This window comes from Narcine bancroftii, chromosome 2 (genome assembly GCF_036971445.1).
Source record: "Narcine bancroftii isolate sNarBan1 chromosome 2, sNarBan1.hap1, whole genome shotgun sequence".
NCBI lineage: Eukaryota > Metazoa > Chordata > Chondrichthyes > Torpediniformes > Narcinidae > Narcine > Narcine bancroftii.
This window is the reverse complement of record NC_091470.1, coordinates 308913727-308940311: the sequence shown is the minus strand read 5'-3', so window position 1 is coordinate 308940311 and position 26585 is coordinate 308913727. Positions and strand designations below refer to the sequence as shown.

Here is a 26585-nt window from a genome sequence, read left to right as displayed (position 1 = left end):
GACTGGAAGCTGGGTGTTTCGCTGATGCTTTATGTAACAAAAATATAATATCACTACTTTTATATTCAATTGCTCAAGAAATAAACAATAATATTCTGTCAACTTTCTTCATTAGCTTTTTGCAAATCATGCACCAGATACCTATATCCCTCTGCAATGCTGAGATTTCTCACCATCTTTCAAGCCAAAATGGACAATTTCACATTTTACCACATCATGTCACATCTTAATCACTCAACTTATCTTCTATATATACCTTCAATGTATCCATATGTCCTCTACACAATTTACTTTCCTACCTTTCCCTGAGTTATCAGTAGTTTAATCGTTATATCTTTGCTAGCTTCATCCATGTCCTCTATATAAATTGTAAAATGTAAGACAACAATGAACATTTTTGCACTCATTACATCATACCAACCAGAAAATATACATTTTGTTGTTAAACAAACAAGCCTGCAGATGCTGTGATTGTAGTTTACACAAAAATGCTGGAGAAACTCAGCAAGTCACGCAGCATTCTTTATGTAGCAAAGATAAATTTATCCCTTCTCTCAGTTTCCCTTAAGACATTCAAACATCTATCCATGCCAAATGTTATCTCCTGCACCCTGAATTGTTATGATCCATCAAAATTTTTGATGTATCACCTTATGAAAAATACATCCACTGATTCATCTTTATCCACTGCCTGTCTATGTATGTTGACTATAGCTCATTACTGTGCCCAGTTATAACATTTTTAATAACAGCTTATATCCTCTCATAATTAGTCTCCCTTATCTTATTCAGATCAACACTTAAAGTAATCGCTAAGTACAAAGATACAAACACCAGTGTTACCCAGATTGAAGTTGGAAGATAGAAAATACATTATTGTTTCCCTCAGGATAAGAATTTAGCCATGAGTTCTGACACAGGGTCTTTGTGCTGAATCATAAACTCCATCCAAAGATGCTGTCTGACCCACAAAGGTTTTACAACATTTTTTGTTTTTATTTTCATTTTCCTGCATCTGATATTTTATTGACTTTAAATTCAGCTGTATCCTCTACCTACCTCATTTCACTGAGAAGTATGCAATCTATCCTTGCAACCTTTTTCAAGAAACTTCTAATGTTATCTATCATGAAATCTCAGGGATGAAAGAAATTGCCACCTGGCAAGTCAACCTTTGGAGTAAATATCAGTGAATATAAAGTGATTAACTGTTAAGATATGAGTAATTAATACAAGATACAGTAAAAAACTATTTCTGTACTTACAAAGGTCACAAGGACATTAGGAAATTATTTTGAAGAGGAGTAGGTGATGAATCAGAGGCCAGTTGATTGTGGATCAGTGCTGAACAAAGTATGAACATAAGGACTTCATGCACACTTTAGTAGCACGAGGACCAAATGAGGGTCTGGTAATTATATATATTAAAGCAGATTTATTCAACATCTTAAAGGGCAAAATAAACCCTCTTTAAAACATTTTGCTCCAGAAAAAGCATCACTTTTAAATTAACTGAAATCTGAGACTGTCCATCAAAACACAGTACATTTTAGAACCAAATGGGCTAATTCCACATCATTGTAGTCTGATGTGGAAAATGGCTGATTTCTTCAGAACATGATTTACATCAGAAAGAGGCACATTCAACAATCAGGGCTATACAATTTGGCATAGGAATAGGGTCAGATCCATTCCAACCCCTGCCTATTCTTTACTATCCCTTCCAACCTTTCCCTCTCAGAGACAGAATATTCTATCCTCAGTAGAGGCTTCATATTTGTCCCCTTTTCCTACACATCTCAACAAGTTTCATGCATGCCATGATACTGAACTCTCCTTCCATTGGCTCCATCTCCGTGCCTACTTCTTCCACAAGTATTCTCCATCCCCCACTACAGACCCCTTCTCCTGCCTTAAACTTTATTCCTCCTCTTGGACACCACATTCCAGTCTTCTGCCTTCTCTGGAACTTATATTTCCCACTGCCATCAAGACTTCACCACTCCCCTCACTTATTCTAATCTCACTCTCTCAGAATGCTCTGCATTCCATTCTCTCCACACCAGCCCCAATCTCACTATCAAACATGCAGACAACATTGGTCCTATTGTAATCTGACGCATTAACCTCCATCTGGCCAAGGCTAGATAACAGCTCTCAGATACCTCTTCCTATTTACCCCTTGAACAGGACCCCACCAGAAAACACATCAAGCCACCTTCTCAAGCACTATCTCTGAACTCATCACTTCCAGACATATCCCTTCCATGGCCTCCAATATTATTTTTTGCCAACCCCCATTGTCCAGTTCTACCTCATACCCAAGATCCACAAACCCAATTGTCCCATTAGACCAATTATTTCCACATGCTGTTGCCCCACTTACCTCAACTCTGTTTTGACCCCCCCCAGTCCAGTCCTTCCCATCTATAGCCACGATACTCCACATGCCCTCCATCACTTCAAGAAATTTCAGTTCCCTTAACTTGACTGATACATCTTCAACATGGACATCCAATTGCTGCACACTTCTATCACCCATACCAAAGGCTTCAAAGCTCTTAATTTTTCCTCAATAACTGACCCAACCAATCCCTCTCCATCATCACCCTCCTCCAGTTGACAGAACGTGTCCATATCCTCAATAACTTCTCCTATGACTTTATCCAAGTAAAAGGAGTAGCCATGGTTACCTGCATGGGCCCCAGCTATGCCTGCCTTTTTTTGGCCTAATGGAGCATCCATGCTACAAGCCTAAACAGGCAAGTCTCCTCAACTCTTCCTCAGCTTCATTGAGGACTACATTGATGCTGCCTCATGCACCCATGAACTCATTGACTTTATCCAATTTGCTGCTAACTACCACCCAGACCTCAAATTCACTTGGTCCATCTCTAGCAACATTCTCTCCTTTCTCAATCTTTTTGACTCTATCTCACGAGACAAACTTTTGACAGACATTTAATACAAACCCACCAACTCCCACAGCTACTCAACTACACCTCTTCACAATTTGTCACCTGTAAGGATACCATTCAGTTCTTGCAATTCCTACATCTCTGTCGCTCCCAGGCTGAGGTCTTCTATGTTAGATCATCAGAGATGTCTTCCTTCAAAAACCATAGCTTCCCTCTACTACCATCAACTTGGCTCTCATCTGAATATCATCATTACCCGCATATCTGCTATGGGTTCCTCCACTACCACGTGCAACAAAGACAGGATTGCCCTTGTCTTCGCCTCCCACTCTACCAGCCTCCGCATCCATCAAACCATCCACTATAATTTCTGTCACCTTATACATGATCCCACCATCAGACATCTTCCATTCTCCGCATGGACCGTTCCCTTGGTGACTCCCTCATCTACTCCTCCATTCCCACCAATCTCAACCTTGACACCTACCTCTGTAACTGCAGGAGGTGCTGCAATTGTGCCAACACCTCCTCCCTCACCATCATTCGGGGCCCCAAACAGTCCTACAAAGTGAAGCAACACTTCATGTGAATCTGCACAAATCATCTACTGTAACCAGTGCTCCTGTTGTGGCCTCCTCTACATTGGAGAGACTGCATGCAGATAAAGATATTGCTTCATTGAGCACCTTTGCTTTATCTACTACAATAGCTGGGATCTCACAATGGCAACCCACTTCAATTCCCATTCCATTCTCAGGCCAACGTGTCTGTCCTTGGCATCATTCTGGAGTGAGTAAAAGCTCTCCCAAATGGAAGGAGAACATATGTTTTGATTAGCTTATAACTAAGGGTAGGGTCTTACAGTGGTCTTCAGAAGGGCCCAGGGCTTAGGCGAGAAACTAGGGTCAGCCGTTCGAAGGGCCTGGATGACTTAATCAGGTGCGCCTTTGCGGGGCATTAGAAGTGCAGCTTGCACTCCACGTAGACCTGGCAAGACCTAGTCATTTCCCTGACGTCTTTCATGGAGTAGGGTTGATTGCGCACCTTGACAAAATGAGCCAAGCGGGTAACCCTTGGAGCCACTATCAGTATAACACACCACCAGTGAACCTCAGTTCACTGCATTCACTCCTTCCTGCAGAATTTAGGGTCTGTGGATGAAGACATAGAACACTGATTCAGAAAAAAATTTTTAAAAATAGTTATTTACAAATTAAGGGGGATCTGAAGATGCTGGTAGAATGCCTAAGCATAGGAGGGTCTTGGGCTTCTTGGGTCTCCTTGTGAGGGAGGAGTGACGGGCGGGGTCTCCGGCTCTACAGTGGAGGGGGATGCACTTTCCTCCTGAACCTGATTCCCAGAGGCCCTGACTGAGAACGGTGAGAATGAGCTCCACAGCTCATAGGGCCCTTGAGGCAACAAACCCTCTGTTCCGGGTGCCAGGTCCCTGATGGAGATCATGTCCTCCCTACCATCCAGGTACTCCACATAGGTGTACATGGGATTAGCGTGGAGAAATTTCACCCTTTCCACCAGGACATCAGTCGTGCTTCCTGAGAAGTACTGGACTAGGAGTGGTGAGCCAGGTTGGAAATGTAGTTTCCCACTGACGACCTTCTCTCGAAATTGAATAGGAGCTCGTGTGGAGTAGTGTTGGTCTCTGTACACAGTAGCGACTGGATGAAATGGAGCACCATAGGAAGAACATCCTGCCAGCGCATGTCTGGATGGCCTCTTGACTTGAGGGCCAGTTTGACAGCCTTCCAGACAGTAGCGTTTTCCTTTTCAATCTGCCTGTTACTCTGAGGGTTGAAGATAGTAGTCCTGCTGGATGCAATTCCCCTCACCAGAAGGTACTGACGTAGCTCTTCGTTCATAAAAGATGAGCCACGATTGCTATGTATATAGCCAATATACCCGAAATGGCGAAAATGGAATCTAGGTCCTTTACGACTGACGAAGAGGACATGTCTGGATGTGGGATGGCCAATGGAAAGTGGGAGTACTCATTAACGATAGAGTGGAAGAAAGTCTTCCCGTTCATGGAGGGGAGTGGTCCCTTAAAATCAATACGGAGCCGTTCGAAGGGCCTGGATGACTTAATCAGGTGCGCCTTTGCGGGGCATTAGAAGTGCAGCTTGCACTCCACGCAGACCTGGCAAGACCTCGTCATTTCCCTGATGTCTTCCATGGAGTAGGGTTGATTGAGAGCCTTGACAAAATGAGCCAAGCGGGTAACCCTTGGATGGCAGAGCTCATTAGGTAGAGACTGCAGTTGACCGGTGTGTGCAGAGGCACAGCTTTCTCTGGATAAGGCATCTGGAAGGTGATTAAGAGCTCCTGGACAATAGACAATGTCATAATTGTAGGTGGAGAGCTCGATCCTTCACCTAGCAATGTTGTCATATTTGATTTTGTTCCTCTTGATGTTATTAAACATAAATGCGACAGAGCACTGGTCAGTGAGGAGCATAAATTTCCTACCAGCCAGGTAATGCCTCCTGTGCTTTAAGGCTTCTACAATGGCTTGAGCCTCCTTTACCACTAAGGGATTTCGAGCTAGTGGTCATGCAATATCCGAGAAATAAATGCTGGCCTGCTCGCCTGGTTGAGGGTAGTGGCCAGAGACATGTTGAAGCACTGCTTTCCACCTGGAATGGTGCATTCTCGTCCACCGCGTGCAAGGAGGCTTTCGCGATGTAGTTTCAGAGGTAGTTAAAAGCCGTTTGGGCTTTAGCCAAGAGGGGAAAAGAAGTGGCTTTTAAGAGGGGTCAACCCTTATCAGCATATTGAGGGATCCACTGGGCATAATATGAGAAAAACCCCAGGCATCTCCTCAATGCTTTCATGGCCAATGATGCCATTCTCCACCATGTAGCCAGATAGCCAGACGTTTAGACCTGAACACACACTTGCTAGAGTTATAAGTGAGGTTCAAGACTTTTGCAGCGTGGAGAAAACTCTGAAGGTTGGCATCATGATCCCCGACGTTATGGCCACAGAATACAGTATTATCGAGGTAGGGGAAGGTAGCCTTCAACCCATACTCATCGACCATTCTTTCAATCTGCCTCTGGAAGATAGAAATCTCGTTAGTAATACCAAAATGGACCCTCCGGAATTGATAGAGACAGCCGTTAGCCTCAAATACCGTATATGGACAGTCCTTGGAATGGATTGACAGCTGGTGATAAGCTGGTTTGGCTACAGTCAATTACTAGCCTGGACTTGTTTTCCCCTTTTACCACCACCACTTGCGCTCTCCATGGGCTAGTGCTAGGCTCGATGATACCTTCATTGAGAAGACGTTCTGTCTCAGACTATATGAAGTCTCAATCTGCTGTGCTGCACCTCCTGCTCTTGGTAGCAATAGGTTTGCAGTCTGGGGACAGATTCGGGAAGAGAGGTGGGGGGTCGATATTCAGTGTGGAGAGGCTCTAGGTGGGTTCTAATTTTAGAGGACCTCTGTTCCAAACCGTTATGGGGGGAGGGAACCAGAATACTCCAAGGTCACGCTTTCAAGGTGACACAGGAAGTCTGGACCCAACAGCACCAGAGCACACAATTCATTAAGTACATTCAGGCATATGTACTTCAAATGACAAATACGGGTAGAATGTGAATGAGATGCAAGGAATATACAATAATTGGAAGGATACATCTTTAGGTTGTATTCTTGTACAGTCCGTGAGTCTATAAAGCTTTCAGTAGAGCCTGTGTCGATTAGGCATTTAGTGGAGGGTCTGCTTACCTTAACAGTCACTATGGAGTTGCTGAGCTGGTGAGGTCTGTCCTGATCTAGAACCATTGAGCCTGACTCTGGAGACTCCATATCCCCCACAGGTAAGATGGCGTCAACCTCGTAGCATAGCAAGATGGCCGCCCTCCTTCCTCCTCTGACAATGAAGGCGCCGTTTGAATTTGAGTCACGCCGAGCCTTTTTGCACCATTTTCTTGCAGCCATCCTCCTTCAGCATGTAGTGCAGCAAGTGGATTCAGGCAAATTAGGGACAGATGGCTTGGGTCTGGAATTGGATCAGGGAGGGGTGCAGGCCATGGGCTTCCCCTTATGTGGCAAACACTCGCCCAATGTCCTTTCATGCCACAGCTGTAGCAAACTGAATCTTTAGCCAGGCAACAAAATCAGGGGTGCTGCCTTTTGCCGCAGAAAAAGCACACCCTAGCATGGGAGTGCTCCCTAGCATGGGAAGCGGCAGCCGTTTGGACAAGGGTAGCAGGAGCAGCCGGTCCTTGGAAGGGGTCACCTGGGTTAGTGAGCTCACTAGCTTCGAGGTTGTCGTTCTTGAGCTTGGCCTGTTCCAGCAACTTGGCCAGTTCAATGCGGCTAGCCAGGTTCTTCTTTCCAGGATCAAGCAGTCACTGCCTCATGTATCTTGAGAGGACCCAGTGACTAGAGTGTCCGAGATCTGTTCTTCCTCACAAACACGGCCTGTAGCTGTTTTGTACCTGGACTCCTTGGCAAGCATCCACAGATCAAGCAGGTAATCATTGATGGTCTCTCCTGGCCATTGGCGACGTAGAGCGAGTTAGTGCCTCGCTAGGACCTCATTTTGTGACTTCAGGTACCAAGCTTCAAAACCTCAATAGCAGCGTCATATGTAGTGCAGTCCCTGATGACTACATACCCATTCGTTCCTACCCTGGAAACGAGTGCAGAACTCCTGAGTTCAATCAGTGGAAGTCTTCTCTGGTCATGTTCAGGAAGGCCTGGAAGCAGTCTAGCCAGTACGTGAACTCCTCAGCCACGTCAGGGCACAGAGGGTCTATCAGCAGCATATCTGGTTTGATCGGTGCTTCCATTGTTAGGAAATAAGCTAATAAAATTGTAGGGTGAATAAAAGCTCTCACGACTGGAAGGTGAATATACGCTTTTATTAGTTTATAATTGAGGGTAGGGCCTTACAGTGGTCTTCAGAGGGTCTCAGGTTTAGGTGGGAAACCTGGGTTATATATGGGTAGATGGGGGTGGAGCCGGGAAGCGGAGCCAGTCATTGGTATAACACACCACCAGTGAATCTCTGTTCACTGCATTCATGCAGTGCCAGACTGAGAGCACCCACACCCTCTCGCCATCTCTCCCCTTCCCCATCCCTTTGTCCGAAAGCCTTATCTCTCTCTCTTTCCCTTTCTCTCTGTCTCCTTTCCTCGAACTCTGCATTCACAGAGCCACCCATCTACCCTGATCAATTCTCAGCTTTCCTCTTCTGTCCTCCATATCCATCCAAATCCAATGAAGGCCTTTGCTCCTCCTCTTGCCCGTACTTCCCTTCTCTTCCAGCCTTTTTATTCAGGATTTTTAAAATTAAATTTATTACTTGTGCCTGCTTTTCAATCACACGTTGAAGAAGGGGTCAGGCCCGAAATGTTGGTTATACATCTTTATCTCCCATGGACATTGAGTGAAATTCTGGGTTCTTCAGCATTTTTGTGTTTCTACTACAATCACAGTTTGCTGACTTTTGTGTTCTCTACAAGGAACTATGGAATTTTTTTCTACATATATTACAGGAAAAAACTGCAGCATGATAGATTTTCTAGTTTCAAGGACTCTACAGTTATTTAATAAACCAAATGTCTGAGTCATTTTCTGATATTAATTAAGCAAACAGGAGCTTCAATTAAGTAAATGGGATCTTCTATACTTCAGATCAGTTAACCCTTTTCTGCTTCTTCTTGTACTGCTAATAAAAATAATCAAATTGACTCAGTTTTTCAAACTTTCTTATCTGATTTCCAAAAAAAATTCAATTTTAAGTTCAAACATTAATCCCTGATCTGAAGGTCAGTAACTAGAGGAGTTCTGCAAGGATCTCTTCTGGGACCCCTGTGTTTGTGACTTTTATAAATGGCCTGGACAAAGAGGTGCAAGGATGGGTCAGTAAATTTGCAAATGACTTGAAAGTCAGAGTATGGTGGATAGTGTATAAGGTCATCATAGGTTACAACAGGAAATAGAGAGGATACAAAGTTGGGCAAACTTTTGCAATGTAGAGGTTCACCAGTATTGCACCATTTACCCAACATATGGAAGAAGATTCACGTAGAAAGGAAAAAAACAAATTACCAACTACCAAAATTATTATTGATGCAAAATCAACTAATCCCTTTCACAATGGAAGAGCAAACTTGAAGGTGGTGTACAAGGTTAATGACAGGTTCTTAACAGTGTGGAAAAACAGAGGGTCCTTGGGGTCCAAATCGATAGATCTCTCAAGTTTCATAGTGTAGTTACAATGGCTTATGTATGTTATCCTTCATTAGTCAGAGGATTGGGTTCAAAAGGCATGAGTAATGTTGCATCTTTATAAAACTCTGGTTAGACCACACTAGTAATATTGTGTTTAGTTCTGGTTGTCTGATTGCAGGAAAAATGTGGAATTTTTGGAGAAGGTCAGAGAAGATTTACCAGAATGTTGCGTGGATTGGAGAAGGTGTCTTATGAACCAAGGGTCAAGGTTAGAATGAGGGATATTTTCTTTAGAGCGAAGAAGTATGTAAAGTGACTTAAAAATAGAGGTCTATAAGATGCATAGATAGGGTAGATATCCAGCAACATTTTCCCAGGGGAACAGATTCAAATATCAGAGGATATGGTTTAAGATAAAGAGAGATGTCAGGGATAAGTTCCTTTTTTTTTTATACAGAGAATAGTGGGTACCCGAGGGATGTGGAAAAGATTTAGACAGAATTCCCTTAACAGAGAAATTCTTCAATGAACTAAAGAGAATAATAAGGAAATTCTTATGGAAAGGGGGGGGGGGGGGGGGGAACCGAGAATAGCGCGAGATAAATTAACAGAATGGTACAAACAAGGTGGTTTGCAGATACCAAACTTTAAAAATTATTATAGAGCAGCACAATTAAGGTATCTATCAGATTTTTGTCAAATAAGAAAAACCAGATTGGACCAAGATAGAGCTAGAAGAAGATTCATGTAGAAAGGTAAAAAAACAAATTACCAACTACCAAAATTATTATTAACGCAAAATCAGATAATCCCTTTCACAATAGATAACCTTTTCTTTAGAGAATGGGAGAGAAAAGGAATTAAAAGAATAGAAAATTGTTTTTTGGGAAATAATTTATTAACATTTGAACAAATAAAGTACAAATATGCAATAACTCATGGTACAATGTTTGCATACCACCAACTGAAAACCTACTTAAAGGACAAATTGAAAAGCAGACTGAGATTACCAGAAGGAAGCAGCTTTGAATATGTGATTACAGAAACAACGATAATAAAAAGATTTATAACAAACAAGTACATCAAGCTGCAAGAGAAAAAAAATGATGAAATAAGCTATAAACCCAAACAAAAGTGGGAAAAAGATATAAACATAAAGATAAAAAATGAAATATGGGAAAAGTTATGCTCTGGAACTATGAAAAATATAATAAATATGAGGTTACACATGATACAATATAATTGGTTACACAGGCTATATATCATGCCCCAAAAGTTAAATAAATGGGATCTAACATTATCGGATAGATGTTTTCACTGCAAGAAGGAAACGGGAATAGTACATGAAATTTGGGCATGTGAGAAAGTGAAAAAGTTTTGGGAAGATCTAAATCAGGTATTAAATAAAATCACTAAAAGCAACATACCAAAAAATCCAGAGATCTTTCTTCTAAGTAATATAAGAAGTAAAGAATTAGGCCTTAAACTGGATGAAGCGCAAAAAAGATTTATTATGATAGCCTTAGCTGTAGCAAAAAAAATGTATAATGTCAACTTGGAAATCAGAAGAGAGCCTGAGAGTACAGCAATGGTACATGGAAATGAATAAATGTATTCCATTGGAAAAAATAACATATAATTTAAAAAATAAAGTCACATTATTTGAACAAATTTGGGAACTGTACATGGAACACAACAGAGAGGGCCTACCGCAGTCTTCCATCCCCTAAAATGATAGAATGAGAAGAAGATGAAATGATTTGATCCAGTGTGTAAAAGTAGATGACACAATTTTCTTGTTTATTTTCATTGTGTGATGACATTATTTAATGGGGAAGGTCGGACCTGTACAAAAGGGACGGACTCCACTTGAACTGGAGGGGGACCAATGTGCTGGCAAGCAGATTTGCTAGAGCTGTGGGGGAAGGTTTAAACTAGTTTGGCAGGGGGGTGGGGAACAGAGTGTGAGAGCAGTGTCAAGGGAGCATGGCCACCTAGATAAGAACAAAAAAGATAACAAAGGTAGGATGGAGATTAGGGTAGAAGGTAGAAAAGAGAATGTATGTGAAGGTCATTCTCTGAAATGCATATATTTTAATGCAAGAAGCATAGTGAACAAGGTAGATGAGCTTAGAGCATGGACAGATTCTTGGGGTCACGATATTGTGGCAATTAGTGAGACCTGGCTACAAGAGGGGCAGGACTGGCAACTTAACGTTTCAGGATACATTTGTTTTAGATGTGATAGATCAGGGGGTAAAAATGGGGGAGGAGTTGCTCTGCTTGTTAAGGAGGACATTACTGCCGTGAGGTGGCAAGATGGTCTGGAGGGATTGTCCAGTGAGGCTGTTTGGGTGGAATTGAGGGGTGAAGGAGACATGAGGGTGCTAATAGGGGTGTATTACAGACCACCAAATGGGCCAAGAAAACTAGAGGAACAAATGTGTAGAGAGATATGTGTGAGAATCATAAGGTAGTGATCATGGGAGATTTTAACTTCCCTCACATTGATTGGGATACCCATACAGTTAGAGGGCTGGATGGGCTAGAGTTCGTTAAATGTGTTCAAGATTGTTTTCTGAATCAATTAGTAGAAGAACCGACTCGGGACAGTGTAATACTGGATCTCCTGTTAGGGAATGAGCTAGGTCAGGTATCAGACATTAATGTTGGAGATCCAATTGGGTCTAGTGATCATAATTCTGTTAGTTTTAAGGTAGTTTTAGGGAAGAGCAAGGAGTGGCCTAAAGTTGAGGTTCTGGATTGGAGAAGAGCAAATTTCGAAGGAATAAGAAGGGATTTGGGGAGTATTGAGTGGGACAGGATATTTTCAGGTGAGGGTGTAAATGAAAAATGGAGGATATTCAAAAAAGAAATTTTGAGGGTACAGAGTAGTTATGTCCCAGTGAGGATCAAAGGAAAGGCTGGAAGTCATAGGGAGGCTTGGATTTCGAGGAATATTGGAAATTTTGTTAGGAGAAAAAGGGAGGTGTACAAGAGGTATAAAGAGCAGGGAGCTGAGAAGTTGAAGGAGGACTACAAGGAGTGTAGAAGGAATATTAAGAAAGAAATTAGAAAGGCCAAAAAAAGGCACGAAGAGGCTTTGGCAGACAGAGTAAAAACAAATCCAAAGGGTTTCTATAAGTACATTAAAAGTAAAAGATTAGTGAGGGATAAAATTGGACCCCTTGTAGATAGTGAGGCTGAGTAGAAGTCAGAGGAAATGGGCGAAATTTTGAATGATTTCTTTGCCTCGGTATTCACTAGGGAAAAAAATATTGAACCAGTTGAGGTAAAGAAAAATAGTGGGGAGGTAATGAAGCATATAAGGATAACCGAGGAGGTAGTGATGGCTGTGTTGAAAAAGATAAAGGTGGATAAATCTCCGGGACCGGACAAAATATTCCCTAGGACACTCAGGGAGGCTAGTGGTCAGTTAGTGGGGCCATTAACAGAGATATTTAGGATGTCACTGGCCACGGGGGTAGTGCCAAAGGATTGGAGGGTGGCGCATGTGGTTCCGCTGTTTAAGAAAGGGTCTAAATGTAAATCTGGGAATTATAGGCCCATGAGTCTGATGTCTGTGGTGGGCAAGTTGATGGAAAGTGGTCTGAGGGATGGTATTTACAAATATTTGGAGGTACAGGGATTGCTAGGGAGTAATCAGCATGGTTTTGTCAGGGGTAGATCATGCTTGACAAACCTGATTGAGTTTTTCGAGGGGGTTACAAAAAAGGTTGATTAAGGGAAAGCTGTGGATGTTGTCTATTTAGACTTTAGTAAAGCTTTTGACAAAGTTCCCCACAGGAGGTTAGGAAAAAAGGTGGAGGCATTAGGTATAAATAAGGAAGTAGTGAAATGAATTCAGCAATGGTTGGATGGGAGGTGTCAGAGAGTAGTGGTAGAAAATTGTTTGTCCAATTGGAGGCCAGTGACTAGTGGAGTTCCTCAGGGATCGGTCCTGGGTCCACTATTGTTTGTTATATATATTAACAATCTGGAAGTTGGGGTGGAGAATTGGATAAGCAAATTTGCAGATGATACAAAGATTGGTGGTGTTGTGGACAGTGAGGAAGATTACCGTAGATTAAAAGGTGATTTAGGAAGGCTGGATGTGTGGGCTGAGAAATGGCTGATGGAATTTAATACAGATAAGTATGAGGTGTTACATTTTGGAAAGGCAAATCTAAATAGGTCATATGCATTAAATGGTAGGCTATTGAGATGTGCAGAGCAACAGAGGGATTTAGGAGTTGTAGTAAATAGTACCCTCAAGGCTGACACTCAGGTAGATGGTGTGGTGAAGAAGGCATTTGGAATGTTGGCCTTCATAAATTGGAGTATTGAATTCAAGAGTAGGGAGGTTATGATGAAATTGTACAAGGCATTGGTGAGGCCAAATTTGGAGTACTGTGTACAGTTTTGGTCACCAAATTATAGGAAAGATATAAACAAAATAGAGAGAGTGCAGAGAAGGTTCACGAGAATGTTGACAGGATTTCAAAGTTTGAGTTACTGGGAAAGGTTGTGCAGACTGGGGCTTTTTTTCTGGAGCATAAAAGATTGAGAGGGGACTTGATAGAGGTTTTTAAGATTTTAATAGAGACGGACAGAGTAAACGTGGATAGGCTTTTTCAATTAAGAGTGGGGGAGATTCAAACTAGAGGGCATGGTTTAAGATTGAAGGGGTAAAATTATAAGGGGAACACGAGGGGAAATTTCTTTATGCAAAGGGTGGTGGGGATGTGGAATGAGCTTCCGACAGACGTGGTCGAAGCGGGATCATTGGTTACATTTAAGGAAAGACTGGATAGTTACATGCATAGGAGAGGACTGGAGGGGTATGGACCGGGTGCTGGTCAGTGGGACTAGGAGGGTGGGGATTTGTTAAGGCATGGATTAGTAGGGCCGAACTGGCCTGTTCTGTGCTGTAAGTGGTTATATGGGTTTGTATATGTATTGTATATGTTGAACGTTTAATGGGTTTGGAGGGGGGTGGGAAGGAGGGAGGGAAGGGAGGGGGAAAAAGGGGAGAAAATGCCACTGTGTATATTCAAGAGGGAAATGTTTGTGTGTATTTTGATTAATACGGTTCATAGTGTGAATTTTTTTTTATTTAAAAAAGAAAAGATTTAGACAGGTGTGATGGATTATATATTTTACATTGTATATAGTTATTTTTTGAAGGAGGTAGATTGTGGGGAAGTGTAGGTCACAAACACAAACACTTCATAAAACAGATCTCATTTAAAATGCCAGAGCTTTGCTCAAACCAAACAGTCTCCAAGAGACTTTGCAAAAACTTTGAAGAACGCCTATAGGAACTTCACAAGTAGGTGTTAATTGGATATGCTGTGGAGTAATGGATTATTGTTTTGAAAGCAACAGATGAAAGGACTCATAAATTTGGGTCTGGTGCCACGATCTGTCTGGATGCAGTTTGCTGTTCGAAGGAAGTCATGTGGTTTTGCAAGCAGAGAGAGAGAGAGAGAGAGAGAAAAGAGACCAAACAAGCTTTCTCTAAGAGAGAGTGAACTGGTTTCTGCAGTCATGGCAAGCTGGCAACTTGTTGAAAACCCATTTTGAAGAAGGGTTGTGAGTTCTGAGTTCAGCCTGTTAAAAACCCTTGTGGTCCATATGAGAGGAAATTGCTGACTAGAGTGTTTAATCTGAAATAAAGGAAACAAAAGGAACTCTGTGATGACCTGCAGAAGAGGAGGTTATCATTTGGAAAACCCTGATGTGGGAAGTTTCTTTGGCAAGATACTGAAGTGGCTGATTGGAAGGAATCAGTTTGTGAGTGTCCAATGAGCAACAAATCTCTCTCTAAAACCAACAAGAGCCTTCCTCAGTGGTAACCAATTTCCTTTAAGTACCAGAGCTTGGTGAAAATTCATAAATGTTAAATTCTGTGCATGGTATAAGAATCGCCTGATACTGGTGAACTTAGAGGAATGAGAATTGAGATTAGACTGTGAATCAAATAACTTTTCTGAACTTAAAAACAGGATCAAACTTTAACTTATTACTATTAACTTAACCCCCTTTTAATTCTTAAGTGCACGTGTATGTAATGTGTATATGTTTAAAGAAAATTAAAAATGACTTTGGTTAAGTAACCATTTGTCTTTGTGAATTCCTATTGCTGCTGGGTTTTGGGATCCTCTGGGCCCATAACACAGGCACAAGGATGCAAGAAAAACAAAAGGTTATGGGTGTGAGGTAGGAATGGTTTGGATTGTTGAGTAGATGTATATAGGTTTGCACAATGTGTGCTGAAGGGCCTATACTGTTCTATTTTTTATGTTCTATGTTCTATATCCTATGGGCAGGACAGCAAATGTGTGAAAGATATGCTAATAGATAGGTTTGCTGGCACCTGAACTTCTAATCATGATCGCAGGAGAATTGGGTGGGATTTAATAATGTAGTTAACAAGAAAGCAAGAGAAAGAAGAGATTAACGTAGATGTATGCTTGATGGGCATTGTCAGCAAGTTTCTGTGTTATATGACTTTATGTATCAATAACCTAAATCGATGAAACATGATTGGAGGAAAACTAAAAGTGCTTCAGGTTACATCACTTGCTTGACACAAAATAAAACTGTACAATCAAGCTTACATTCATGCAATATGATGAAAACTACAAGGTTCTAGAGAAGATTCTATGGTGAAAAACCGAAATAGGATTCACCAAAAATCAGCCTCAAGATCTAAAAAGTTGCAGACCTGAGGAGTCAATATGGAGGATTAAGTGCATAAAATAGGCAAAGAGGACAGATGCTTGCAAGTACTTTCTCAGTAAATCTGTGACATCGGGAACAAATTATCAAAACAGGATGTCTAAAGCGTAATTCAAAAGTCAATTATTTATTTTTCAATTTGTTTAATACACCTCTCATGAGATGGCATATCCATGAGTTGGGTTGGTGATAATTTTATTTAATTTTCATCAATCCTGTTTCAGGGTTGAATGCAGCAGCTCTGCTCTCAAGAACAAGACATCACAATAACAATTCCAGAAGTGAACCACATCATGGCATTGTTGCAAAAGCATGGGCTTGGCTATTAACTTTACTTGCATGCTAACTTTAAAGTTACTCTAACTTGCCTTCATCTTGACTGGTATTCCAAAAATCAACCTCCGAGAGCCTTAAGAGAGCTATTCCCTATATTTCATTGATTCAACATACTGTAATAACCAAACAGTCAACTTATTTTTTTAAATGCTCTTTGTCAAAACAATGAAAACTTAACTGTGATCCAATATGTCTTATGAAATAGAATATTCTCTCTTCCTGTGGCTCCTCAAGCTATATTCTGCTTAAATTCTGTCATTGTACATTAGATTGTGCCTTCTATTTAACATATAACAGTTTATGGCATGGAAACAGGCTATCTCAGCCCTTCAAGTCCATGCCGGTTCAGCCAAACAACTCCGCAAGATCCCCCCCACCTATTCTCCGCCCATAACCCTCCAACCTCCTCCTATCCATGTATATATCCAGCCTCCTCTTAAATGAAAGAATTGACTCTGCCCCAACTATTTCCTCCGGAAGAATATTCCATTCAACCACCACTCTCTGAGTGAAGAAGCATCCTCTAATGTTTCTCCTAAAATTTTGCTCCCTTACCCTCAACTTGTGTCCTCTTGTTTCAACCTCCCCTGCTCTCAGGGAGAAGAGTCTACTTGCATCTAGTCTATCTATTCCCTTCATAATTTTAAATACCTCTATCAAATCCCCTCACAACCATCTACGTTTCAATGAATAAAGTCCTAACTTCTTCAATCTTTCTCTGTACTCTAGGTATTTTAAGCCAGGCAACATCCTTGTAAATCTTCTCTGCACCCTCTCCACCTTATCTATATCCTTCCTATAATTTGGAGACCAGAACTGAACACAATACTCCAAACCTGGCCTCACCAACACCTTAAACAGTCGCAGCATCACTTCCCAGCTCCTATACTCTATGCTATGATTTATGAAGGCTAATATACCAAATGCCTTTTTAACCACCCTGTCAACATGGGAATCCACCTTCAAGAAACGCTGCGCCATAACTCCAAGATCTCTTTGTTCTTGTGCATTCCCCAAAGTCCTCCCCTTTACTATACATGTCCTATTTTGATTATTTTTTCTGAAATGAAGCACCTCACACTTCTCTACATTAAATTCCATCTCCCATCTTTCAGCCCAATTTTCCAGACAAACCAAATCCCTATGTCATCCCTGAAAACCTTCCTCGCTATCCACCACTCCCCCTATTTTCGTATAGTCTGCGTATTTACTTACCCAGTTAACCATCTCATCATCCAAATCATTAATAAAAATTGTAAACAACAGGGGACCTAGCACCGATCCTTGAGGCATGCTGCTCATCACAGGCTTCCATCCTGACAGACAGTTGTCCACCATGACCCTCTGCTGTCTCTCCTCCAGCCACCTCTGAACCCATCTTACTATTTCTCTATTAATCCCTAGTGACTGAACCTTCCTTACTAACCTTTCAAGTGGAACCTCATCAAAAGCTTTGCTAAAATCCAGGTAGACTTCATCAACTGCCCTACCTTCATCCACCTTTCTTGTCACTTTTTTGAAAAACTCAACAAGGTTCATCAAACATGACTTCCCCTTCACAAACCCATGCTGGGTGCTCCTGATCAATCCCTACCTATCCAGATATTTATACACATCATAGAGGCCATAGTAACAACAGTACATATATGACATCATGTACAACCCTGAGATTCTGTTTCCTGTGGTTCAAGCAGAATTTCTACTTATTGGTCGTGTTGACAACTGTACTCCAGAAAAGATACACACGCATAAGAGATAAATGTAAACAAACAGACCATGTTATTAAGAAAAAATATTCAATAATAAATAATATGCAAAGTAAGTGTCCATAAATGAGTCTCTAATTGACTTTGTTGGTTAGGTGTGTGATGGTGTAGGGGAAGAAACTGTTCCTGAACCTAGTGATACGAGTCTTGTGGCACTAAAATCTCTTTCCTGATGGCAGCAGCAAGATCAGAGCACGTCCTGGGTGGTGTGAATCCTTGATGATTGCTGCTGCTCTCCAACAGCAGCATTCCATGTAGATTTTCTTGATAGTTGGAGTATTTTCCTTGTGATGTACTTGGCTGTGTCCACTAACTTTTGCAGGGCTTTCCGCTCAGAGGTATTGATGCCCCTTTACCCAGTCGTGATGCAGCCGGTCAGCACACTTTCCACAACTGAGGGCACTACTAGATAGGATGCAACACTGGACTTATTCTTAGGGAAATGAGATAGGGCAAGTGAGAGAAGTGCCATTGGTGGAGCATTTTATGACAAGTGACTATTATTTTATTAGTGATTGCAGCAAAGTATTCTAAACTAAGCTACTATAAACATCAGTCTACGCATTGTGGATTCATTGTTCATGTTGTCAAGTTGATGTATACACTGTGAAGTCTAGTGCAAGACTGACACACCAAGGCTTGCATGCTGGGCTTATCTACATCACTGCTCTGTCACATGGACAGGAATGATAACATCAGTGATTATCAACCCAGATAAAAAATTCACGTGTTTTCCACAGCATGTCTGCCATTTTGGGAGCCGGTTCGCTTGTTGGTAAGTGGGTTGCCACAAGGTCTTAATTCTTACAGCATAGGAGGCTCGGGGATGACAATATTGAGGTTTATAAAATCACGAGTCATAGATAAAGTTCTTTTTCAGCAAGAGGGTCAATTCGAAATTAAATGACATAGGTCAAAGATGATAGGGTTAGGGTCATGAGGGACCTCAGGAGTAACTTTTTACTCATAGGTTTGTCCTTGTTTGGAACAAGGTGTCAGCAGAAGCTGACATAAAATAGATCCAGTGCAGTTATAACAATGAAAAAACATTTGAATAGATATAGGGATAGGAAGTGTTTAGAAGGATCTGCACCAAATGTAGACAACTTGGTCGACATGGACAAGTTGGGATGAAGGGTCTGTTCTGTACTCTAAGACACTATGTCCTTCATAATTTTATAAACCTCAGTCTCTTTTGCTCCAGGGAAAACACTCCCAGTTTATCCAATATCTCTTTATAATTAAAACCCAACAGTCTAGTCAATAATCTTGTGAATCTTTTCTGCAGCCTCTCTACCTTAATCACATCATTCCTCAGAGTGGTGACCAAAGGTGCATAAAATATTCCAAGTGCAGTCTAATTAACAATTTCTACAATTGTATCATGGCACCCCAACTTTGTACTCAAAGCTAAAGCTGATGAAGGCAAGCATGGCATACCTATCAGACAAATATGTATTTCAACTTTAAATCTCTATTCAACAATATTTCCCGTCTTTGCCATTCACTGGTCTTACTTGCTAAAATGCATTTCTTTGCACTTGTCCAAGTTAAATTCCCTCTGCCATTGCTTTGCTCATTATTCCAATTGATCTTGATCCTATTGTAACATTAGAAAACTTTCTTCACTATCCAATATACCATTAATTTTGATGGTTTGCCTCCTATGCAAACTTACTCATCATGCATCTATATTTTCATTAATAAAGATGGCAAACAGGAGATCAATCACCAATTCCTGCAGCACACCACTGGTCAGAGGCCTCCGATCTGTAAAGCAACATTCCTATTATCAAGCTAATGTAATAACCAATTGAGTAGTTTATTTTGGATTCTATGTGTTCTAACCTTTCAGACACCAGCCAAACATGTAGCACCTTGTCTGCAGTTCCTGATTGCTGTTTCTAGAATGTAGGTAATTAAAAATACTATTTACTGAATAGCAATAACAATGAGAAAAGATCTGAGATCTTGAACTTGCATTTTGCTCTTTATTCCAAATAATTTTATAGCCAATGAAATACTTCTGAATAGTACTTCCGATGTAATGTGGGAAAGCTAACAGTAAATTTGCACACAATGCCACAGACAGGACAGTTAGCACAGCAGTCAGCACAATGCTATTACAGTCCCAGCAACCCAGGTCCAAATCTGGCTGAAAGGAATTTGTACATTTTCCCTGTGTCTGCATGGGTTTTCTCCGGGTGCTCAGGTTTCCTCCCATCTTTCAAAAACGTATGGGGGATGAAGGTTAATTGGGGTATTTGGGTGGCATGTGCTCATCGGGCGGAAGGGTCTGTTACCATGCTGTATGTCTAAACTAAAATTAAGAGAGCACACACATCTTTTATTTAACATTTCATCCAAGAGTACATATATGTATACCACAAGGTGAGAAAGGTTGGCTATCAACAAACTCCAATGGCCCCACAACCTCCAAATGTCATGAAAAAAAATAAAAAGAAACCCAAGTCGGAGGGCAGCTCTACATACGGCAGCATCTTTTATTTTAACAATTAAGCCTGTGATTCTAGGATCGCATTACCAGTTCACATCAAAATCCATCAGTAGACCGTGATCAAATGAAGAGATCATTGAAAATGGCAGGATTGAACCCCACTTCCATTTTTACAACTACGAGTATCATCAGTTGAAGCACATTTGACATTACTAAACATGTGAAAATGACTCAATAAAATACCCAAAATCAGTGGGCATGATCAGAGCAGTAATTTTGTGTAAAATGTAGTCAAATGCTGTGTGTTCTTTTTTTTGTCAATTTATTTTATCCTACTTTGTTAAATACTTCAAAAGAACTTGGTACCAAAAGACTTTTTACACTAAAAGGCAAGGAAATTTCTCATGATAGTTGGCAGGGATGATAAAATATCAACAAAATCTTTTTTGGAAAAAAAAGGTTAAATTTTTATAATTACTGGAACAAACAACTGTCTGAATACAAAATGACTTAAATCACATCAAAGTGTCCTGAAGAATGTCCGCTTTCACTGCTTAATACAATGAAGTCTTCTAAACAAACCCTTCTGCATCATTTTTATCAGAAACAAAAACAGAATATGGTCAACAAAACTTGACCACAATACTTGTATGATTTCAAATAATCAACAAAACTAACATAACTTCATTACATGTATATATTTTGGATTTATTCATACTTAAACTATTGTAAAAATTCAGCAAAAATGTGTTACTTCTACATCGAATATCAGCCCTTAGACAAAACACAGAAATATATGTATGCAATGAAAAGTGAAATATTAATGCCAAACATGCAATCCCTTGTTTCCCAGCCCAACATTAGTAATTATGGTAGCTGCTTAAAATATGGCCAATATTTTAAATTTGTTATAAGCAGAGCAAAATTTATAAGGAGCCTTCCCAATTTGTTGATAATGAGGAGGATAATCATAAGGTGCAGATTGATCATTTGGTAAGAGGATGCAAAGAGATTTAATCCTGATAAATGTGAAGTGATGCACTTTGAAAGGACTAAGAAGAACTTACAAATGAATAGAGGGGTTTAGGAACAGATGGACCTTGATGTACAAGTCCAATCTTCCATGACGGTACCAGCATAGCTAGCAAAGATGTGAAGAAGGCATATTGGTTACTTGTTTGCTTTGCCAGAAAAGGCATGGTCTATCATTAAAACACATTGGTTAGGCCACATACGAACTACTGTACATAGTTCTGGTCACCATAGTGCAGGAAAGACATGATTACAATGGATTATTGCTTACAGTATTCCATTATGGAGGGCGAAGAGGTGATTCAATGTAATCTTTTTTATTTTATTGACAGCATGGTAGAAGACAATTCCAGCCATTTAAAAGCCAATGCTGCCCCAATTACTCCCAAATTAACCTACAATCCCTTACGTTTTGGAGGGTGGGAGGAAACCGGAGCACCTGGGGAAAATCCACACAGACATGGGGAGAACATGCAAACTCCTTTCAGACAGTGGCAGATTTGAACCCAGGTCATCATCATCATGGCCCATCCCAGGCTTTAGGGGTAAATTATTGGCTTTGACTCCGTTGTATAATAATCAACTTATTTCTTTTTCAATACATAATCAAAGTTTATTGCATTGGAGATTTAAAGGTGTGAAAAATTTGGGAGATTGTTTTAAAGAGGGTAAGTTTTTGTCTTTTAATCAGATGAGGGAAGATTTTGGTATTGATAAGAATTCTTTATTTCTTTATTACCAATTTCAATCTTTGGTAAAGTGTATGTTTGGTAGAGATACGATTTTACCTAAAATGACTAAATTTGAGACTTTTCTTATGAAGGTACCAGAAGGGTTATATTTCATTTATGTATCAAATATTACAGGATAGTATGGATAAAAAGGGTTGGGATAGATCTAAAATTAAATGAGAAGCAGATATTGGTTTTATTTTTTCTGAAGAGGATTGGTTAGATATCTGTTATGATAGTGTAACTAGATTGATAAATGCAAGTTATGCAATGATTAATTACAATTTTTTACATCAATTATATTTGACACCTGAAAAATTAAAAAAATATGGTTTTAATGAATCAGATTTGTATTTTAGATGTGGTGATACAGTTGGAACTTTTTTTCATGCTGTTTGGTCATATACAATCTTTTTGGAAGAAAATTCAATCATTTTTAGAATATCTATATAAGATTGAAATAGTTTTAGATCCAACAATATTTTTATTGGGTAGTTTGCAACCTCTGAAAGGCTTGGGATTAGATAAATTCCAGCTTGCTTTTGTATATTTAGCTTTATCCGTAGCGAAAAAATGTATTGCTAGTACGTAGAGAGATAAAAATATGATTGATATTAATAGATGGGATAATGAGATGAAATATTGTTTAATAATGGAAAAAATTACAATAAGTGTCTGTTATACTCAGAATATTTACATTTCAATTTATATTGATTAGATTTTAATATGTATATTTCACTTTTTTTAATATTCTTTATTTTTTCTTTTTTATGGCTGAAGGGGGGGTTCTTTTCTTTTTTTCTATATATATTAAAAAAACCATTCATGTTCATGTTTAATTTCTGTATATGTCATATATTATTTGTTTTTTGAACAAATAAATATTTTTTTTTTAAAAATCGTGGCCCATCCCTTTGCGAGCGAATATGAACACTGCGCCTTGTACTGGCACTGTAATAGCATCACGCTAACCGTTAACCAATTCATCACAATATTGCCCGGGATGGAGAATTTTATTTCTGAGGAGAGATTAGATAATATAGGCTTGTTTAGCTTGGTGCAGAGGAGGCATAAATAGGGTAGATAAATGAGCGACCTAAATAGAGTAGATATTTGGAAATTTTTACCCATAACAGATATACATCTAAAACTAGAATGCATAGGTTTCAGAGACTTAAGAGATTTCAAGGGGATCTGAGTAAGAACTTTTTCACCCAGAGGGTTGTTTGAATCTGGAATAGGATGCAGAGACACATTTAAGAAGCATCTAGATGAGCATAGATGACTATAGACCGAATGCTGGTAAATGTGATTAGTATTGATGGGTACTTATCTGTCATCATGGACATGTTCAGCTTTGAGGGCTGTTTCTGGACTGAAAGCTCTATGACTTTGTGTCTCTAAGATAAGCATTTGAAATGTTCATAATTTTCAACAAAAAAATCTATACTTACTCAGTTTAACCATCATAAGAAATAGGAGCAGGAGTAGGCCATAAACAACATTTTCTTTCATGTAATACATTTTTTTCTCTGTGAAAACTGTACTGTACCTCATCTTGGTGAGAACTTAGTAACTGCAGTTTCATGTGCTTCATGTAGGCCATTGTAATTGGCATATTATAATCTATCATACTGGTCACCAAAGAAGATGGTTTTTCATTTTCTGTAAAAATAAGAAAACACAAATTCACTGAATTGTATTGCACTGAATTCAGATTTCTATTTTAAAAATAGATCCAATAGAAAAAAAGCAAATATTAACATATTTAATATCAAAAGCTTAATTGTTCCTTTTTCCACTATTATATTGAATGGGACTCTTTTATTTCACTTGCTCTACATTCCTAAACTTTTCTTCATCTTTTTCTCAAAAACCTTGTTGGCTCTCATCTTCCATCTCCACATAACCTCTTTTAGCCTTCAGTAATTCTTTCACCCCATTCAAACTCTCACCTATTTGTTTCCTCTGCATCTTCCTACATCATGCTTCACCTGGAGCACCTGTGCCTTCAACATTGTGTTCTCAGTAAAATGTATTTGTTAAACTCAGCTCTAAGATACCAAATCAATAAAATCAACTCAGTCACTAGGAGTCCTGAGCCAATTAAAGTCCATGTTCTCCAAGGGCCATGAAATTAACATAAAACTGAAGTGTTGGACTGGTGATACAGGATGACGATGCCTGGCCAAATGGAATAAATAGAAGACAAAAAAAAGACCAAATATAATGAAAATAGCATCTCTGGGGAAGCTTTAGGGTATAGTTGATAACACGCTAGATCATATTACTATTTGAATGGCAATAGGTTAAGAGATGGGGAAGTGCAGAGAGACCTAGGGGTACTTGTACACCAGTCTCTGAAGGCGAGCATGCAGGTACAGAGGGCAGTTAAAAAGGCAAATGGTATGTTGGCCTTCATATCAAGAGGGTTTGAGTACAGGAACAAGGATATCTTACTGCAGTTGTACAGGGCCTTGGTGAGACCCCACCTGGAGTATTGTGTGCAGTTTTGGTCACCTGATCTAAGGAAGGATATTTTTGCAATGGAGGGAGTGCAGAGGCGATTCACCAGGCTGATACCTGGAATGGCAGGAATGACTTATGAGGAAAGATTGCGCAAATTGGGATTGTACTCCCTGGAGTTTAGAAGATTGAGAGGGGATCTCATAGAGAGACATAAAATTCTGGCAGGACTGGACAGAATGGATGCAGATGTGATGTTTCCAATGATGGGAAAATCCAGAACCCGGGCCATGGTTTGAGGATAATAGGCAAACCAATTAGGACTGAGATGAGGAGGAATTTCTTGACCCAGAGGGTGGTGAATCTGTGGAATTCATTGCCACAGAGGGCAGTAGAGGCAGGTTCATTAAATATATTTAAGAGGGAATTAGATATATTTCTTCAGTATAAGGGTATTAAAGGTTACGGAGAGAAGGCGGGGACGGGGTACTGAACTTTAAGATCAGCCATGATCTCGTTGAATGGCGGAGCAGGCTTGATGGGTCGAATGACCTACTCCTGCTCCTATCTTCTATGTTTCTATATGCTTCAGGTCACAGTCCCAATATCATGATTGACTGATACTATAATTGTAACAGGAAAATACCTGTCAACAAATGCACATATGAAAGAGTTTGGAATTTATTTTTGGTGTATTATGCTTGACCAACTTAGATGAGATTTTAAAAGAAATGACACGATAGAGTCCTTGATGCTTGTATGCAGGCATCCAAATGGGGTGAAAAATTAGTACATTCGGTCTGTTCCCAAATTAGAAACTAACAAAACAAAAGGATCTGGAGCAGCTAATAGAAAGATAGCAAAGAATTGTGGCAAAAAAAAAAAAAATTACTGGAGGAAATCAGCAGATTGAGTTGCATCTGTGAAGGGAATGGAATTGTCGAGACCCTGGATCAGTATTGTGAATGATGAGAGCCAGTATAAAGAGAAGGGATGAGACTGTGGCCCGTAAATGATAGGTGGACCAAGGGGAGGTTAAGGATGATGTACTAATGAAACCAAGGATGGAAAGAATGAAGAGCACCATGGTTAGCATAGCAGTTAGAGTAATGCTATTATAACGCAAGCTACCTCCTCTGCAAGGAGTTTGTAATGTTACAACCCCAGAGGACCCCAAACCCAATAGCAATAGATATTCACCAAGACAAATGGTTACTTAAACAAAAGTTACTTTTAATTATCTTTAAACATGAAAACAGAATCACACTTTAACATTACTATTATCTTAATTAACCGCCTTCTAATTCTAGGCACACGTGTATGTAATGTGTGAGTAAGTTTAGAAAAGTTCTTTGATTCACAGTCTAATTTCACTTCTCATTCCTCCAAGTTCACTGGTGACAGGCAATTCTCATACTGTGCACAGAATTTAACATTTATGAAGTTCACCAGGGTTTGGTGCTTGAAAGGTAAATGATTACCACACAGTAGGGTCTTGTCAGTTTTCAGAGAGAGAGTTGTTGTTCGCTGGATACCCACAAAACTGATTCCGTTTTAATCAGCCACGTCAGAAGGATGATGAAGAAATTTGCCCCATCAGGGATTTCCAGGTGATAACTGCTTTCTTTCAGGTCACCACAGAATTCTTTTTTGTTTCTCTTATTTCAAGTGAAATATTAGGCAGCCAGTCCTCTCCTCCTGTATGGATCACAAGGGCTTTGACCAGGCTGAACTAAGCACTCACAACCATGATGGGGCAAATTTCTTCATCATCCTTCTGACGTGGCTGATTAAAACGGAATCAGTTTCGTGGGTATCCAGCGAACAACAACTCTCTCTCTGAAAACTGACAAGACCCTACTGTGTGGTAATCATTTACCTTTCAAGCACCAAACCCTGGTGAACTTCATAAATGTTAAATTCTGT

The 26585-nt window shown here is 40.0% G+C and overlaps 1 protein-coding gene across 9 annotated transcripts in view; it reads right to left on the bottom strand.

The window, feature by feature from the left end:
- LOC138755501 (nucleolar protein 4-like) overlaps positions 1–26585 on the bottom strand; it is a 280199-nt gene that overhangs the window by 199462 nt on the left and 54152 nt on the right. For 8 of the 9 annotated variants that reach the window (XM_069921595.1, XM_069921586.1, XM_069921588.1 and 5 more), the window contains exon 4: positions 23746–23858. The exons of the other annotated variant lie outside the window; for it this stretch is intronic. In XM_069921595.1, the coding sequence (XP_069777696.1) occupies positions 23746–23858 (113 nt within the window). The remainder of the gene's footprint in view (positions 1–23745; positions 23859–26585) is intronic. 9 annotated transcript variants of the gene reach the window in all.